Here is an 18,423-nt window from a genome sequence, read left to right as displayed (position 1 = left end):
TTTACTTCGCATTTTCCCTTATATACACAAAAAGAAAGAATACAATAAAAAAAGAGCCAAACGGTCTTATTCTTCTCACCGATAAATCTATATTTTTACGCTCCCACGTTTCCTTGTTCCTTCTCTGTTCTCACCATCTCATTTCATCCGAAGGAAGAAAACTCTTTAAATTTCTGCCTAAAAACAGGTGAACCCTCTTCCCCTTTTTCATTTGCCTCATCTATCCCATTCTCTCCTATTACTTACAATCCTCTCCTCTTGAGGATTTCAGGTACCCTTTTCTAAACCATCCTCTCTCATTTCATTTTTTCTGCTTCTGGGTTTTGATTTCACCCCTCTTTCATCTTTTTTTTTTGTGATTTTTCTTGTTGTTTTTTTTATCTCCACCCTTTTTATTTGTGGGTTGTTTGAGATTTTAATCTTTGCTTCCTCTTTTCTTCTTAATTTCCTCTGTGGGTTTCCAAATCTTTTGTTTTTGCAATCTAGTCCTTTTTTGGGAAATTTAGGGTACCTTTTTTTTGTTGCTTGATTGTTTTTGTTCTAGGAAGCATAAATTTCAATTTTGTTTCTTCGTTTTAATCTTTGCATCCTTCTTTTTTCTTAATTTCCTTTGTGGGTTTCCAAATTTCTTTGATTTTTCTGTCTCTTGATTGTTTTTGTTCCTGCAATCTGGACCTTTTTGGGAATTTTAGGGTTCCATTTTTTTGTTGTTTGATTGTTTTTGTTCTAGGAAGCATAAATTTCAATTTTGTTTTCTGTTTCTAGGTTTTGATTATTGTATTCTTTTATATTGGTTCTTTCAACTCTGTAATCTAGTACTAGTTGTATTACATTCCCTGATTTCAGTGTGGCCAATTTCAGTTTTCTAGCCTCTTGTTTAATTTTAAGTACTTTTGTATTTGTGCTCTTATCTCCTTAAAGAAATCCACTTTCTCCTCTTTGTTAGGTCATTTATGCTTTTTCTATCTTACCCGTTTGCGAATTTCAAGAATTCTTTTCTAATATCTCCTTTCATTTCAGTTTTTTCTCTGGCTTTTGAATTTTTACTATGGTATTCTTTTATGTTTATTTCTACAATTTATTTTTTAAATTGTTCTTTTTGGGTTCCATCCCATTGGTTTTAGGAATTTCAGATTGGGGTTTATTCTCCCTGCTTCTTTTTTTTTCTTTTTTTTTCTCGTCTTCTTTTCATTATCTTTTGTGTTGATTCTTGAGCATTTTATCTTCTTTTTGTTTATCTGCTGTTTAATTTATCTCATTGATATTCTTAGGTACCCTTGAAGATTACTGCATTGGTTCAAGTTTCAGAATTCGAGGACTCGTATTTGATTTTTGCAATCTCTTCTTTTGACCATCACATGTCTAAAACTGGGATAATGAAAACAGCTATGAATAAAACCACAAATCAACAGTCTGCCAATCCCGGGTTAACTGGTTCTAACCCTTTTGATTCTGACACTGATTCTGATCAGAATCAAACTTTAAAACCCACAAGAACATCTGCTCATGTTCCCAGTAAAGAAAATCTCAGAACCAGTCTTCTTAGTTACAATGAAGAAGAGGAGAGAGGTGCTTATTCCTCTGCCTCATCGTCTTCACATTCAATTTCTTTGGCTGCAAAAAACCAATACAAGAATGATTTTCGTGACTCGGGTGGGTTACAGAACCAGACTGTGACAGAAATGGAAGGTTATGCAGTGTATAAGGCAGAAGAGACCACGAAGCAAGTTAACAGTTGCCTGAAGATTGCTGAAGATATTAGAGAAGATGCTACGACGACTCTGATAACCTTGCATCAACAGGGTGAGCAAATTACGCGAACCCATATGGTTGCTGCCGACATGGATCATGACCTCAGTAGGGTAATGTTCTCTTTCCTTAATTCAATCTTGTATTATATATTTATAGCATGCTGAACAAGGAATTATGCAACCATGTATATCCATGTAACTTGAAATTCCATATTTTGAAAGATTGCCAACTGAGACATGCATTGAGAATTTAACACAACTTCTAGGGCAATGCTTTATTCTATCTTTCCACTTTTCTAGTTTTTTGGTATTGTTTATGTAGTTCTAATGCATTTCTATTTATCAGGGTACACATCCATACTTCTTATTTATGTAATGTTTGCTATAATTATCTCTTCCCTGATATCACTTCAGAGTTCAGATGTTCTTATTTCTGTAATGTTTGATATAATACCTCTTCCAAGATAACAATTCAGAGTTCAGATGTCTGAGTGCGGTTAGTGAGATTGCCGAGAATGACACCTGCTGTCCATGTCTGATGCAGACCAATAAAGGGAGTACTGTTTGGTTAATATATTTTCTGTTTATTTGTTCTTTCCCTTTGTGCCTACAGTGTCAAGTAATTGACTAGAAGGTATTACTTGTTGTCCTTTGTTATTGTTTTGTGATTGTATTTTATTTTCATTTAAACTGAGAAATAGTTTCTTCCATTTTGATATGGGATTTGGGAGTTGTTTCAAATTTAAATCATCATTTTTTAAACAGTAGCTAATCATCCCCGCAGAAGTGGAGTAATAAATATTACAAGGATCATTCTCACAGGAATGGATTAATAAATGTTCACTGCTCATCAGTTGCTTAAGGAATGCTACTGTAGAGACTCCTATTTCTAAATATTATGGTTCACCTTGATTTGTGACTTTGGTTCATGTGTTTTTTAAGCCAAAGCAATCATGTTTATACCCCAAGTTATCATGATTACTTCCTAGCTCTTATGCTGTTGCAATCTGTGTCTGCGCGTTCTGCTATCCAAATTGTCAATTCACTCCTGTGTAGCCCCAATTTAGGATGGATCTCTCTTCTTTCTATTGTTTTGGGTTCAAAAAGCTCAGCTTCTAACCCAATGAATTTCCAAAATCCCTATCCTTTAAGAGCACAATGGAAACTCCTCATCGGATTGCTCAGAAGTTGTTTCTCCCTATGTTTCAGGAACTGACATTCTTTCTAAAAATGTGTAAATGAAATTTGATTTGATATTAGGGACCATACATCCTAGTTTCCTGTTGTCATGTTGACTTAAAGAGCCTGAAGATTGGCTCAAACTCGCAGCTTCTCAGGCTCATATGGTAGGACATTAACTGGTATATGGATGTGGTGTTTAACTGTGTATTATGCTTTTCCAATGCTTTTGTTGTCCTACAATACCTTCTCTTCCATATATAGGAGCTTGAGCTTTTGGTTGTCCTGCCCTTAACTGTGAAAGTGCAGGGAGGTGCAGCATCATAGTCACTCCTTTTTAAATTGGAGGATTTTTCATGTTCATCTTGTTCTCATGTAATTATATTTTTTTATGTCGGATTCTTTTATGTACCTCTAATGTTCTCAGGTAGCCATTGTAATTTTCCTGTGTACATGTGTTTAATTTGTCTCTATATGGATAATGTGGATATTCACATTTATGTGTTCCACATTGTTAATTGATTCTGTATTGATCCATCATTTAGATCTGAAGTTATCATCATGTTTAAAAAGTCATTGACTCCGATTAGGAGTTTTCTGCGCGGGATGGTAATAGCGAGGCGAAAAAAAGGCAATCTCTGAGGCGAAAAAAAAAGGTCGACTTCTTGCGCTTCCCTCCCTAGGCTCCCTAGGGCTTCCGCCTAGGGAGGGAGGTGGCCTCTCTCTCTCTCTCTCTCTCTGTGGAATCTCGCCCTCTCGTCTCTCCCATGGTTTTAAATTTCGGCCGAAACGTTTCGTTTCGGCCGAAATATTTCGTTTCGGCCGAAATATTTCGGTTTCGGTGGAAACCGAAACGAAATTCACTGTGAGTCGGAAAAGTACCAAACTTCGCCGAAACGTTTCGGAAATTTTCGGTGAAATTTCGGAAATTTCGGTGAAGTTTCGGAAATTTTCGGTGAAACGTTTCGGAAATTTCGGTGAAACGTTTCGGAAATTTCGGTGAAATTTCGGAAATTTCGGTGAAATTTCGGAAATTTCGGTGAAATTTCGGAAATTTCGGTGAAATTTCGGAAATTTCGGTGAAACGTTTCGGAAATTTCCAAAATTTCACCGAAATTTCGGTGAAATTTTTACAAGATTTCGTCCGAAATTTCGTTCCGAAACCGAAACCGAAACCGAGATTTAAAACCTTGGTCTCTCCCCATTGGTGCTTTTTTGAGTCTCGCCTCCTCTTTCTCGTCTCTCCCATTGTTAGCAAAAGATGAGCAGTGGAGGCCAGATCTGGAGTATGCCTCTTCCGTTGTGGCTAGATCTAGGGCTGTGGAGGTAGGATCTGGGGACGTGGAGGCTGGATTGGGAGCCCTAGAGGCCGAATCTGAAGCCATGGAGGCCGTGAAGCTGGACCTGGAGCCGAGTAAAACCGTGGAGGTTGCCGGAGGTCGTGAAAGACAGTGGGGTGCTGGACCTAGAGCTGTGGAAGGCCGCTATAGGCGTTGAGGCCGTGGAGGCCATGGATTATCGGATCTGGAGTAGGGGTGCAACTTGGGTCGGGTTGAACCCGAATTTTGGGCGAGGTGGGTTGACAAAATTCGGGTTGGGTTCGGGTCCGGGTTGGGGTTTGGCAACCCGACCAAAATTCGGGTTGGGTTGGGTTGGGCATCAGGCAACCCGACCCAACCCGTAACCTTGCAAAGAATAAGATTAACACATTACTTTTTGACATTTTTAGTTTTTCACGTGTTGTTTTTTCTACCTTCTAATTTTCTGTCCTTGAAAATATAATAGTGTATACTTTATATACTTATAAAAAAGTCAAAAACAAAAAGTAAAGGCAATCCCTAACCTAGAGAGTAGAAATCCTTATTCTCTATTTCTCTTTGAGAGAAGCCAGCAGCCTCCAATCCTTCATCGGACCATCTCTCATTCTTTTTCGGTTGTTCCGCCGCAGGACCTACAAGATTCTCTCTCTCTCTCCGATTTTTTTCATTAAGATTTAAGGAGGCAGTTTTTTCATTAAGATTTAAAGAGGCATTTGATGGGGTAACTGATTTAAAAAGGCATTTTTTTCATTAAGATTTCAACAGAAATCCAACCCAACTTGGGAAATCGGGTTGGGTTGGGTTGGGTTCGGGTTCGGGTTAGGGAAAAATCAATTTGGGTTGGGTTGGGCTAGCCAAGCCGGGTTGAAACTCGGGTTGGGGGTTGAACTTTTTGGGTTGGGTTGGGTTGGCCTCAACCCGACCCGAGTTGCACCCCTAATCTGGAGGCCATGGGGAATCTGGGAGGCTGTGGATCGCCAGACTTAGCAATGGGGTTGATGGGTTTGATCGTAGGAGGCTGTGGTCTTCAGAATCAAGATCGTGGGTGGTGGCCTGAGGACGGGTGTGATGGCCCATGGCAACGGAGGTGGCCGGATTCTTGATGACGATGATGGTGGCTGAGACTCCCCCGGCGAAGATGACTTTTGTGGAGGAGATATAGAAGGGATTGGAGGTGGTGACCGTGGAGAAGGGGGTGGTCGTTGGCAGGGAGGATGACCCGCTAGGTTTTGGTGGTGGTATGAGGTGGAGGCAGCCGGAGATCCGACAGTATTGTTGGGTGGTTGGCTATCGTGCACGGTTAGGGACGCACAATAGCTTTGGGCTCTCGAGTGGGATTTTTTAAAATCAAATTCAGAATGTGGTGGAGAAGTCTGTGGCAGGTCACGATCTTGGCTTGGTGGGCCCCACAATATGGCACTTTTTGTTGAATTCGTTACAATTGAGGCTATTGGGTAATGGGCTTTTCTTTTGGGCCAAAGAGAATGCTCCTGGGCAATTCATACTATGTATATCTGGTGGGACTACTGATCCCCGTTGTAAATTTTGCTAGTATGAATATATTTGTCAATTTAAAAGAAAAAAGAAAAAAAAGTCATTGACTCCAGGTATTGGAAAGTTCTGAGAAAAATTGAGAGGACGGGAGAGTGGGAGAGGGAGAAATTGAGACGGGAGTGAGAAGATGGTCTGAAGTGGATAAAATATTAGGGAAAAAAACTCTATTTTGAGTAGAGTTTTTCTTTTGCTTGTTTTTCAGCCATTTCTCATCCTCTCCTCACTCATGTCCTCTCAATTCTGTCCCTCTCCCACCCTTCTTGTCCATCTGCCGTGACTGGATAAACTAAAATAGAAAGTATATGAAATCGTGATATGTGGATATAGATCTGTGTATCCAGTTTCAACATGGATACGAGTTGCCTAAAAGAGGTAAACACAATATTCAATAAAAAAACGGAATGTCACACTTGACACGGTACAAAAACATGTCCACACACCCACATTAAGTCTAACACTTCGAGCAATACTAGTAAAAGTGTCCAAAGGAGTGTCGACACGTGTGGACACGGGTGTCGTGTCGGACACGGCAGGACACGTGAGTCGGCAATAGAGTGTCGGCCAAATCATAGCTAATATTCCATGAAAAATAATTCATGGCTGCCAACTCAACTCAACAACTCAACAATTCATGGCTGCCAAACTTGGCCTAAATGTTATGCATCATTTATAAAGTTTTATTGGATAGGCTGTTGTAGTTAGGCTGCAGAAGACGAATTCTGTTGTTTATTCATAAATGTGCTTGTTTAGTTATGCGTTATTTGTAAAGTTTTATTGGATAGGCTGTTGTACAAAAGACAAAACTCTGTTGTTTTATTTATAAATGTGCTCGTTTATTTGTTAAAGCTGCCCGCCTCAGAAGCTTATTTCAAAAAAATGCATGTCCTTGCTAGCAGCTAAAATCTGGCTTTCTAATAACAATACCCAACATTTATAATTCATAACAGGGAACACTTCCTGATTTTTTGATGTTATTTCAGGGCGAGAAACTTTTGGGAAGTCTTGGGGGCCTTTTCTCCAAGACATGGAAGCCAAAGAAAACTCGTACAATTTCTGGCCCTGTGATCACACGAGGTTAGTTTATTAGAACTTTTGGGGTGAATTTGTTTTACCCTATCAATGTTTGTATTTGATTTTCGGTTGATTGATTTGCAGATGATCCAATCCAAAGAAAAGGAAATCACTTAGAGCAGAAGGAAAGGTTGGGAATAGGGCGGAGTGCTCCTATGGGGCAATCAAATCCTCGACAATATGCTTCTGAACCATCAAATGCACTAGAGAAAGTTGAGGTCTGTGTTGGTATTTTTATTGATTATATCAAATTTAGATCACTATTTATTTATGCATTAGGGGACATAAGGACAACAATATTTGTGTGGTTTATCTGTTTCTCTTGTTTGTTTCTTTTCTATTTTTTTCTAATAACAGGTAGAGAAGGCAAAGCAAGATGATGCTCTTTCTGATTTAAGCAATGTGTTGGGTCAGCTGAAGGATATGGCTGTTGATATGGGATCTGAGATAGAAAGGTCAGTTCGTTTGCATCACATAAAATCAGAACATCCTTTTCCATTTATTCATTTAACAAGTCACGAATCTCATGATAACGTGAAATTACCCTATCGATTCAAAGATGCTCCTGACCAAATAAACCTTTTTCATCCAATCAATCCCAACGGTAGGAAGACTACTTGGAACAGAATGGAAGAAACAAAAACAGAACTCCTAAAAAAAAACTAACAAAAAGAACACAATAGTTGAGATTTTGTGACCACCATTGCTATTCTCATAATCCATAATATAGAATCATCATTTGCGATTAGCTATTTCCTAACTGCTGCTATTTTCATAATCCAAAATATAGAATCATCAGTTGTGAGCATGGTTTTAAATTTTGACCGAAATCCAAAATTTCGGATTTCAGTCAGACCCGAAACCGAAATCGGCAATACCCGAAACGTTACAGGTTTTTGGCCGAAATAATGAAAAATCGTTTTGTACAAAATTTAAGGAAATTCAACCCAAAAATCTCGATTATTTAAATTGTATAATATTTTCCCGAAATTTCGGCTGAAATTTTGTATTAACTAAAATATTGTTTTTAGTGGTTTCGTCGGATTTCAGCCGGAATTTTGAAATTTCGGTTTCGGAGGGCTGAAACACACCGAAACCGAAATTTAAAACCATGGTTGTGAGAAGCTATTGCCCTTGAATACTGTGATAATCCTTGATCTGGCTATCATACTAGTGTATACATATCAGACATTCTAATTTATTGTTTTATTTGTATTTTTGTGATTATGAATTTGAAGAAAATATTGATATTTTGCGATTTAAAAAAAGAAAAGAAAATATTGATACAATGTTGGATGTTCTCATCAACCCTTCGTTAAATTCCAAGGTGATAATTTTTTGATTGTTTATCGTTGAGTGATTCATACACAAAATCAAGGGTTCGACTAATCGATATGTCTCTACATATAGTTGAAATTCATTTTCTTAATCTGTATCTTCAATTTTTGCAAGTCATATAAAACTAGGTTAAAAGTTAAAAAAACACATAATGTAGAGGATTATACGACAGTATTTTAACTCTGTTGGTTTTAAGGAAACATCAGTTGGGTCTTTTTCTTTATGGAGGTACTTGAGAACTGGATCCATTGAGGGACTGGATCACCAAACATTACATAGCTACACGTTGATTGGTCGTACCATCAAGAGAGAGGATCTCTTTAAAGTTCAATCGAGCTCTTGGTTTTTCTGTCCTTCAGTTTGATAACATCTTTCAGATCTGTGTCTCATTTTCTATAATTATTTTCTTTTCTTTTTTCCCAGAAAAAAAACAAACCTGCAACTCAGCATACTAGTTACAAAACTGTAGGGTGCCAATAAGAGCTTGTCATAGATTGGCTTCACTTTGTTATATCTTCAAAGTTGTATTCAGCCTCTGTTATTTGTTTCATTTCTGATCCTGTTCTGAAATGTGTCTGTCTCTTTTATAATTGCAGGCAGAACACAGGTCTGGATCATCTACATGATGATGTGGAGGAATTGAACTTCAGAGTGAAAGGTGTAACCCAACGTGGGCGTCGTCTGCTCGGGAAATAGACCATTGATTGAAGAGCAGTAGCTGGTTTTCAGCTACTTTTGCTGAGCTTCACTTGATTTCTTTATGCTTGTCTAGAATTTGGTTATACTGCCATTTTAGATGGGTCTCATGATATTTTACAGGGTTCTTCCTTTTTCTGGCATACAGTAAACCAAATGGAATTGTCTAATGACATTTACAGATTTCTTCCTCTTCTCTGGCAAACAGCAAACCAAGTGGAATTGTGTCTATTTGTGCGCATGAGAGAGAGAGAGAGAGAGAGAGAGAGAGAGAGATCATACCAACTGATCGATTACTGGTTCCCGGTCACGATTCAGGGAAAACTTTTCAATGTTTTTAGCTTTTCCATTTTGGATTAAAAGAAAAAAATTTCTGACGGAAAATTATTTTCCCTTTCACAATTTAGAGAGAAATAATATGATTGTGGTTAATTTAGAGTAATATCATCATAAATTGAAGGACCCTCTAAACAAAAATTTATGGGAATGAGATTCGCAGTCTAATTGATGCATTTAATTGGAATCCAATAATACAGTTCAAGTCATCTCTTGACCTGTGCAAAAAAATTAGGAAATCTTGAAATCCAAACAGTGCCTTTAGGCTACATTTGGATACCAGCAAGATTCAGATTTGGATTTAGTTGATATTTTGAACCGGATGAGATCCTTAGATTTTCAAATCATCTACAACAGTGCAAAAAATTCTAATTTTCAAATCTTTTCTGCGGGACATTATTTGGAAATATTTGTGGCAACTTCAGTCACCATCGCTGCTCCCCCACGTTGCTCCGGCAGCAGCGAGACATTCCTCCCTCCCTCTCTTTCTCTCTCTCTTAAAACATGATCATGAAGATTATTGATGTGTTTTGTATGCAAAACTCAAATCCAAATCAATATACAAATGCATGAGGTATCCAAACGGGCCCAATCAACTTAATCAACTTAAATTAAAACTTGTAGCGAAAGCAAAACCAGCACATCCAAACAAGCAGAATTAGCAGGTCAAGAGATAACTTGAACCAACCATAATCAACTTAAATTCACTAAGAAATCAGTTGCCTAACAGGCCAAACAGAATTGCTTGAAACGACTGCTTTGCTTCCAGAATTTGGCACAAATCCAAACCAAATACGGCTCACAATTCTGAAATCAGAACGGGTGGAACGGGTCAGAATTACCAAACACCATTCTCTGTTTTCTCTTTTCTCTGATATAGGAAAAGTGCAGAAGCACAACCAAGAAGGGTTAAAGAACAAGGCCTAAGACGATGCTCATCTTTCCAATCGGTCTCTTATTGGCCGTTGACAGCCTGTGAAAGTGTGAAATAAAGGAAGGAGTGCCAATATCAGAACAGGATTCCAGATACCAGCGCCCATTTCTAACATAGAAATATACATACTCTTTACTATATCTCCTTCTGTACTCTATCCTCGGCTTCAATAAAACCATAAGGTCTGAGATTCACATACACACAAATATACGTATATTTAGTATTTACAAAGCTCCTAGAGAGAGATCAAGCCCCAGCCACAGAGTCATGTTCAATCCAACCTTTACCCAGATAAGTAAAGTTCCCGTAAAGTACTAAGAAACTTATTTTCCACATGCTTAGTTAAACCAATTTGCATTAAGATCACTGAGCTGTTGGATCGACGAAAGGTCATCAGTTGCAGACAGGTTGTTCGCTTATGTTTCGTCGTTCTTCACTGGAATCCAGTTCTTTCTTGAAGCAGCTTCTCTCCTGGAACGTGATATGAACCCAAGAACATAACCCAAAAAGGCCCCAAGCAACAAAACACTCCCTCCTTCAACATACCATGAGAATTCGAAAGCCTTGCCCCCTCTCAGGTTTAGGCCAGAAGGAATCTCCACCACGTCATGGGCTTTGCCATCATGATTTCCAATATAAGTAAGCGTTAGCTTCTCTCGAGTTGCGATGAGCCTAGTGTATCCAAACTCGCCCCCACGGTACATCGACCAATTGGGTTGCGGGTAGATTGGGTCCGTTGAGTGATCGTGCCTCGGCTCCCAGATGGGTTGCCAGTCTTGTCCCGCCATCCCAATCACAATGTGCACTGGCAAGCCCATGCCCATGTCCCCACAAGTAAAGTTGTTTACAGGGCAGAATCTCTCATACCTATGGACATGTCCCCACAGTGCAAGGGTCACCTTGTTCTTGACCAACAGAGGCTCCAAGTGCTCAAGCATCTTCTGTCTCAATGGGGTATCCCTGATCTCATTGCTTGTTGTGTACATAGGACGGTGCCCTTGGACGACAACAAATGGGGTCTTCTTCCTATTGACATTCTCCAAATCATGCTTGAGAAAATTATACTGGTCACTTCCTATAAGGAAATTAGTTTCAGTCGATAAGTACACGAAATGAACGACCCCTGCATCGAACGAGTAGTAAAGGTTCCGGGTGTCGGGAGCCCCAGTTCCAGTTGGTAAAGATGAGTTTCCGGGCATGTTGAATTTGAGACTGTAAGGGACCCCACATTCCCCACCTCCATCTGTACCGTATGCAGCCCACGATGGTTTCCATGGCTGTGATGGCCAGTCATATTCGTGATTGCCTATGCATACGTGGTATGGGACCTTGGAAGCGAGAGGTTCAATCTGAGTGAAGAAGGCGTCCCACAGCCATGAAAAGCCTCTTGCATAACTGATATCGCCGATGTGTGAAATAAAGGCGGGCTTATTACCAAGGGCTTCGATGTCACGGAGAATCCACTTCACTGTAGATATGCTTTCTTCTTGGGTACGGATAAAGGTCGCATATGGCACTGAAGTGCCCATATCTCCAAATAGAAACGCAATTGTCTCATCAGAGTCACTGTCCCGAGAAACAAAGCTATGAGTCGCACTCCAACCTCCTGCATTGCTACCAACCTGACATTACAAAAATGGAGAATATATAGTATTATGAAGTTAGGCCATTTTTATGCTAATTACAAATATAAATGCAAATGAACAGGCTGTTTTTTAATCTTCAGATTACAGAAACCCGAAGATAAGAATTGAAGGTGTGACGCATCAAACAAAAGAAGGATGTACAATATGATAAATTAACAAAGGTTGAATTTGGATATGGAAAAACAGATTTCTCTCATTGATAAGAACGGCATGATTAAATAGAGAAGCGATAACCTGGTTCTATTATGATAAAATCATTTAAACTAGTCTCAATGCAGCAGTATGAATGAAATAATATAACTTAAGACCGGCACTGTAAATCACAGACATGAGTGTGCCTTTACCCTGTCATAGATGAGGTTTACAAATCAAAACAAAAACAGATGAGTATTAAGGTACTTCCCGTATCAATTTTAGACTAAGGTAGCAAAGCCAAGATGAGCAGCAATGAGAATTCGAAAACCAATGGTAAAATTGAGAAAAAAAACCCACGACAACAGCAAAACACTAGGAAGACTATACACATGAACACCCATATATACAAATGCAACACAAGCATGTGCACACAAATGACCAGCCAAATTGCATACACATACTCTGCTGGTACAATGTCAAAAATTAGAAATAGAGCTAGGCAAGCAGCCTGCCAGTGAACTACGGATGAAGGCTCAACAGAATTGGATTTTTAATTTTAAAATTGTAATGAACTAAAAGCAGGGAAGCTTACTCATAACCAAAAACTAGCTACTTGTCTTGTCCGAAGGTAAGGCAAGAAGGATGGCTGGTTTAACTATGGGTCTTCTCTGAAAGGAAAAACAAGGGAATAGATTGTAACAGGATAAGATTGGCACTGGCTATCAGCTTGTAAATACTACGTGGCTTGGTGGTAAGTTATAAGCCTCATTTACTTACCTAATATCAAGCTTGGGATCAAATGACAAGAAGATGAATTGTGAGAAATGATTGGGGAAGCTTAACAGTAAATATGAATCGCTAAAGGGTTCTCCTTATAGAAAATATTTATAACAGTTAAGGATGTTTGTATATAAATTTAAAAGAAAAAAAGGATATACTGGTAATGCAAATTAAGTGGCAACAGATGACAGGAAAGGTAACTTGCAATCCTATAATATGAACGGTCAACTTTTATGGAGAAAATCTCTCTATCAGAATTTAGAGCAATAAAAAAGAAAACTGAAAAAAGACAGATCCAGAAACCTAAAGAGTAACTTTTAAAAAGTTATAGTATTTTGGATTTATTTTTCAGTTGCACTTTAGTAGTTGATGCCAACAATAGTGATAATTTGCGGCTTCTAGTTTGCATGACTATAAAACAGAAAAGTAATGCATGTTGTTGTACGCCCATGCATGATAAAATATATTGAGACATCCGAGTAGGTCAAAAGAGTAAGATTAAAGATGGCGTTAACGAAGAGGAATTAAAACATGCACAAGACTGGTCAGTCCAAGAAATAAGTAATACTTCATGAAATGAGCCCTTGGAAGGTTGCTGGATCTTTGGAGCTAACTTTGAAAATCATTGGCAAGTGGTGAGTGATAACTAACTGAAATGTCCGGCTTGGTCAACTTTTGTGCCTGAGATTAATTCTTTCTAGCACTTTTGAATGTGAATGCTAGGATTCCTTCATAATAAAAACTTCCTCTTATCACATGGAAACAAAACAGTATCCACTCACCCAAAGACATGAAACCTACTTAAGGCGTGAGAAAGAGGGAAATCCGATACTATTATAAACCACTACCCACACAGAAAGCACTTAAAAAAAAGACAAACAGCATCAACAAATCAAATAAAGACAATTAACTCCGTCTGAAAAAAGTATTTTTTGAATGGCTAAGAGCAAAATATTATTCAAAAGAATGAGAGGGCCAACGGGCGAGATTGTTGAGGCTACAAGAAAAGGAAATACAAAAAACACGAGGAACTAACATCATGGAAGTAAACAATCACAAAATTCCAACTCAGCCCTCCCGACCTAGCATGGCCAACCTATCACCCTCTCCATTGGCTGATTTTTTAACATGCTGAAACCTTGCACCAAAACCGCCAATTCTCTCTTGAATCTCATCTATCAACTCAACGAATCTCCAAGCATGAGAATGACTTCCACACAACCACCAGATTACATTAAGGGAATCTCCCTCAACAGTCAGAGAACTAAGAATACCTTCATCCACTATTCTGGTACCTTATACGACCGATCTTAATCCAGCTTCATTGGAGTTTGTAATCCCGATTGGCCCAGAGAAAGCCCACCTTTTCGACCCCCTGTCGTCCCTTTGAAACTCCGTTTCAAAAAGTAAAGGCTTTTTACAAACAAATCCCTAATTTGAAGAATATTTCCCAATTAGTCATTATGAAATGGACAAAAAGTTCAACCTTCTGAAAAATATTTCCAGAATGTCTATAAATGGAGCCCACTAACCCAATGACATGAAGGATGCTCAAGGCGCACGAGAGAGAGAGAGAGAGAGAGAGAGAGAGAGAGAGAGAGAGAGAGAGAGAGAGAGAGAGAGAGATCCCACGCTATTACAAATCACTAACCACAAAAAAAAAACTTAAATAAAAAAAGAAAATAGACAAACAGCATAAACAAATTAAACAAAGACAGCTAACTCCCTTTCAAAAGTTAGGATTTTTTTTACCAAAAATATTCCTCAATTAGTCATTATGAAACGGACAAAAAGTTCAAGCTTTTGAAAAATAATTCCAAATTGCTCATAAACACTAAACCTTACCATTGTTGATCAAAATGCCTTCCATTGACATCTAAAATCTAAAATTGTGATATTTTCCCCTAAGATTACTAGTCATAATGCTACTTATATTTAAAATGAATAAAGTTCATAAGAAAAAAAACAAGTTTCATGGAAAAAAAGCATGCTTTTAGAGTTGCACAAAGGACATTTTGTATAAATAAATAAAAAACATAATTTCTACTTGTAACATAGTTACAATTTAGTGACTTTTTTTTTAATGTTGAATGTTATGGCAAAATCATGATTCTTGGTGACATTGAAAAATGTTTTACAGGATAGGATTTATAGTGGGAAAACCAAGGGCCACTTACCATTCAAATGAAAAAGACTAAGGACCTCTTTGGATGCCACCAAAATTGGTCTTTATTTGCTAATAAGATTATGTTAATTTAATCTTATTAGCAAATAGGACATTAAGGCATCTTTGGAAGCCAGTAAGTATTTTATTTCTAAAGCATATTATAAGCATTATTTGTGAATGATCACATGCAACCTCACAACCATTCTCATACAAGATTATATGAAAAATTGAAAATAATTTTACCACAAATTAATCCCAACCTATGAGAAACAAGTAATGACTGAATATACACCCAATTCAAGAAATGAACAGGTTAACCCGAAGCACAACGACAAGCAACTTTTTTCTTTTCGAGGGAAGTTCTTATCAAAGACCCGACCAGATTTTTTGGCACTTCAGATTTCAGACATTCTAGCCTCCTCTGAAAGTTGACGACTAAACACTTTGAGCATTTCCAATCCCCCAGTCTGCCTTCCTTCTCCTTGCTACCCTTAATAATCGCTCCTCACGCCTACTCCTTTGCACCTTCCAAATCTCCTGGTTTCGCTTACTTCCAAGGACACCGTGATCTCTTAAACCCACCTATCTTCAATGGTTGCTGGTTTCCAAGCCTGATTTGGGTGAGAGTTCCTGTTACTTTCTCTTGCCAAATCACTCAAACACATGTTCTTCTCAAACTCCTCCATTCTTCTTCTAGATCCACTGATCCTCACACCTTACCATCAATCATACCAACTCTAGATACTAAGGATCAACATACACGGCGATAGAGCGTCCAAACGACAAGCAAGTTATCCTCATTCATAAAAAGAAAAACAAGCAGAAACAGAACAAATCTATGCCAAAGCTGAGTGAAATCATCTAATCAAACAAGAAAGACTCATCCAAGAGACGAAAAGGACTAATTCCATCATATGCTATGATACAACAGCACATAAAAAAAAATACCTGATAAAAGATGAAAAAAAAATCCAAGATTATGACAAGCAAACTACAGAAAAGAAACCCACTTAATTCAATAAAAAAGTAAAAAAAAAACAAACGAACAGACCATATAACTATATTGGATCATATAATCAAAGAAACCCACATACCCCAATATGTCCAAAAGCAGAAAAAGAAAACATAATAAACCGACTCCAAGTCATGATAAAAGATCTACAAATTACATAAACAAAATAAGAAAAAAGGAATTCCAGAACAGTAACAAAAGCAAAACAAATGCTAATTCAAAAAACAATAACGAAAAATTGTCCACCTTACCCTGTAATAATACCTCTCCCCCTTCTTCAAATTCTTCATCACCCCATCATGAATGAACCCCGGATCTCTCCACCCAACACTATCGTTCGCTGGCGAATCACACATATCCGACCTCTCATACCTGTTAATGAAACAACCCATTACTTCAAATGCTTTTTAATATCAAGGAGTTGTTGGGTTTTGACCCAGCAATAGCTCTGATGCAATGTGAAACAACTAATTACTCTAAAAGCTTAAGCTAACTGTTTGTTTTAGATTAGGACAACCGATTGTAGAGTCCCCAACCGATTATTGGACCTAAAATTGCACTAAATTTGAGTCAAATAATCGGGTGGGGACTCCACAATCAGTTGCCATAATCTAAAGCAAACAGGTCTTTAGCGTTGGAGTTATTTAATCATTTATACTTTAACAATACCTTTTAACCTCAGTCTTCACAATCTGATCAAGCTGCCCTTCCTCAACCCCATAATTCACAAAGCTCTCAAACCCATCTCTCATAATAAAAATCACTCTCATCTCATCATTTTTCGAAGTAAACGACAAGTGAATTTGCTCCGGACCCATCACCAAAAACCCTAATTCAGCCGATTTTGCTAAGAAATGCTTTGTTCCTGGTAATGGGTTGTGGTCATGATCGACCCGTTTAGGGTCTATCTCGTTTTCGGACCATCGAAAGATCCGAAATTCGTAATTGGACCGGAGATTGATGAGTGGGAGAGAGAGGGACCCAGATCCGGATTTCCAATTAGGGCTAGAGGAGAGGAATTTGTAACCGATGAAATCGGAATCGGATGAATTGGGGGGACAATAGATTCCAAGCCAGTCGAGATTGGAAGGAGAATCGATTCCATTCCATTGGATTTGAACGGAATCGAGGGATTTGTTTAGGGTTTCGGGGGTGATGTTGAGAGAAACAGGGGAGGAGAATGCTGTGAGGAGGAGTGTGGAGAAGAAGGTTAGGAGGGGGAGAGGGGGAGAAAGGGGGGTGAGGGAAATCATGGTAGGAAGAGTTTTAGAGAGAGAAATTTTGAATGGGTTTTGGTGGGGGTTTTTTTCATGGGTTTCAATGTAGATGGAGATAAGAATGGACAGACAATGTCATATGAGAATATGGGATATTCTTTTTTCGATCTTCAAAGTCAAGTAATCTTCGGTTCTTGTTGATGGGTCACTGCCAAATGATAATAAACTTTATTAGCTAATTGGAGAAATGGATTTGATAAGAGCACAGCTATGTTTTGATATTTACACTAACTCATCTTGTTTTTTAATACTTAAACAGCTGACAAAAGGTTATAAAAAGCTCGCAAGCTGATTAAAAAATGAGAAGACAAGCTAGGTTTGTGCAATTATTAAAACATGGTTGTGCTTAGGGGTGTTTGTTCGGTTATAACCGAACCAAACAGACCGAAATTTGATAACAAATTTTGAAAACTGAAACCGAACCGAAATTTCTAAAATCCGAACCAAAACCGAACCTATTAAAAATTCGGTTATAACCGAATAACTGAATAGTAGGGAGAAAAAGAGGAAAAAAAAGTAAAATCTCGGTTTGGACCGGAGGGCTAGGATTAGCCTATTGAAATAATTTTTTTAGCACAGCCTATTTAAGTTGTGATCAATCAAATTGATGGTTTTGATCATCCTATGGAGTACCCATATAGCATTGTCTTGGGAAAAATAATGGTTTTTATCTATAATTTCGGTTATTCGGTTAACCGGTTATTTTTTTTTTTAGATAACCGAACCCGAACCCAAATAACTGAATTTCCAGAAAAAAAAAAAAAAAAAAACCGAAACCGAACCAGAAGGAGAAAAAACCAAACCGAACCGACCAAACCAATTCGGTTCAGATCAGTTGTTCGATTATAACCGAATAATGAACACCCATAATTGTGTTGATATCATTTCCCTTACCGAAAATGAAGTAAAATAAGAAAAAGCTACCAACTTGGTTGAAATTGCCAAGTTACCAAACTTTTAAAGAAAGGAAGATTTTAAATTGCATTATATGGTTGGGCTGGTAGTGTATATTGCTGGCACGAACAGTGGTGCCATACGATGAAAAAGAGAAAGATACCAACAAAAAACCCCCAATGACCATCACTGCAACTTGGAAGATGAGGAAAAGAAAGAAGAAAAAGCAAAAGGAAAAAGAAAAGAGGACAAATAATAGGAATAAAAAGGAAATTGAGGCTGGAAAAATCGAAGGCGAAGAAAAATCAAGGTTTAGCTTTTCTTAGCATAAACC

General features: G+C 38.1%; 2 protein-coding genes across 2 annotated transcripts; one reads left to right on the top strand and one right to left on the bottom strand.

Annotated features, from left to right (window-relative positions):
• Positions 1–53: 53 nt before the first annotated feature.
• Positions 54–9,100, top strand: LOC143850958 (SNAP25 homologous protein SNAP33-like). Its single transcript, XM_077360256.1, has 6 exons — positions 54–271; positions 1,272–1,862; positions 6,784–6,877; positions 6,959–7,092; positions 7,232–7,329; positions 8,809–9,100. Exons 2-6 carry the CDS (start codon positions 1,359–1,361, stop codon positions 8,906–8,908), a joined length of 930 nt encoding a protein of 309 aa, XP_077216371.1. The 5' UTR covers positions 54–271; positions 1,272–1,358; the 3' UTR covers positions 8,909–9,100.
• Positions 9,101–9,829: 729 nt separating this feature from the next.
• Positions 9,830–17,243, bottom strand: LOC143849650 (putative inactive purple acid phosphatase 2). Its single transcript, XM_077358762.1, has 3 exons — positions 16,588–17,243; positions 16,170–16,290; positions 9,830–11,800 (listed from the first exon to the last, which is right to left on the bottom strand). The coding sequence occupies exons 1-3, from the start codon at positions 17,169–17,171 to the stop codon at positions 10,595–10,597; spliced, it is 1,911 nt and encodes a 636-aa protein (XP_077214877.1). The 5' UTR covers positions 17,172–17,243; the 3' UTR covers positions 9,830–10,594.
• Between the last annotated feature and the right edge of the window lie 1,180 nt (positions 17,244–18,423).

This window comes from Tasmannia lanceolata, unplaced genomic scaffold, assembly GCF_043159265.1.
Source record: "Tasmannia lanceolata isolate RefF3 unplaced genomic scaffold, GAP_Taslan_0.1 ptg000018l, whole genome shotgun sequence".
Taxonomy (NCBI): Eukaryota; Viridiplantae; Streptophyta; class Magnoliopsida; order Canellales; family Winteraceae; genus Tasmannia; species Tasmannia lanceolata.
Note: the sequence above shows the minus strand (reverse complement) of the source record. Positions and strands in the feature narration are given on the sequence as shown.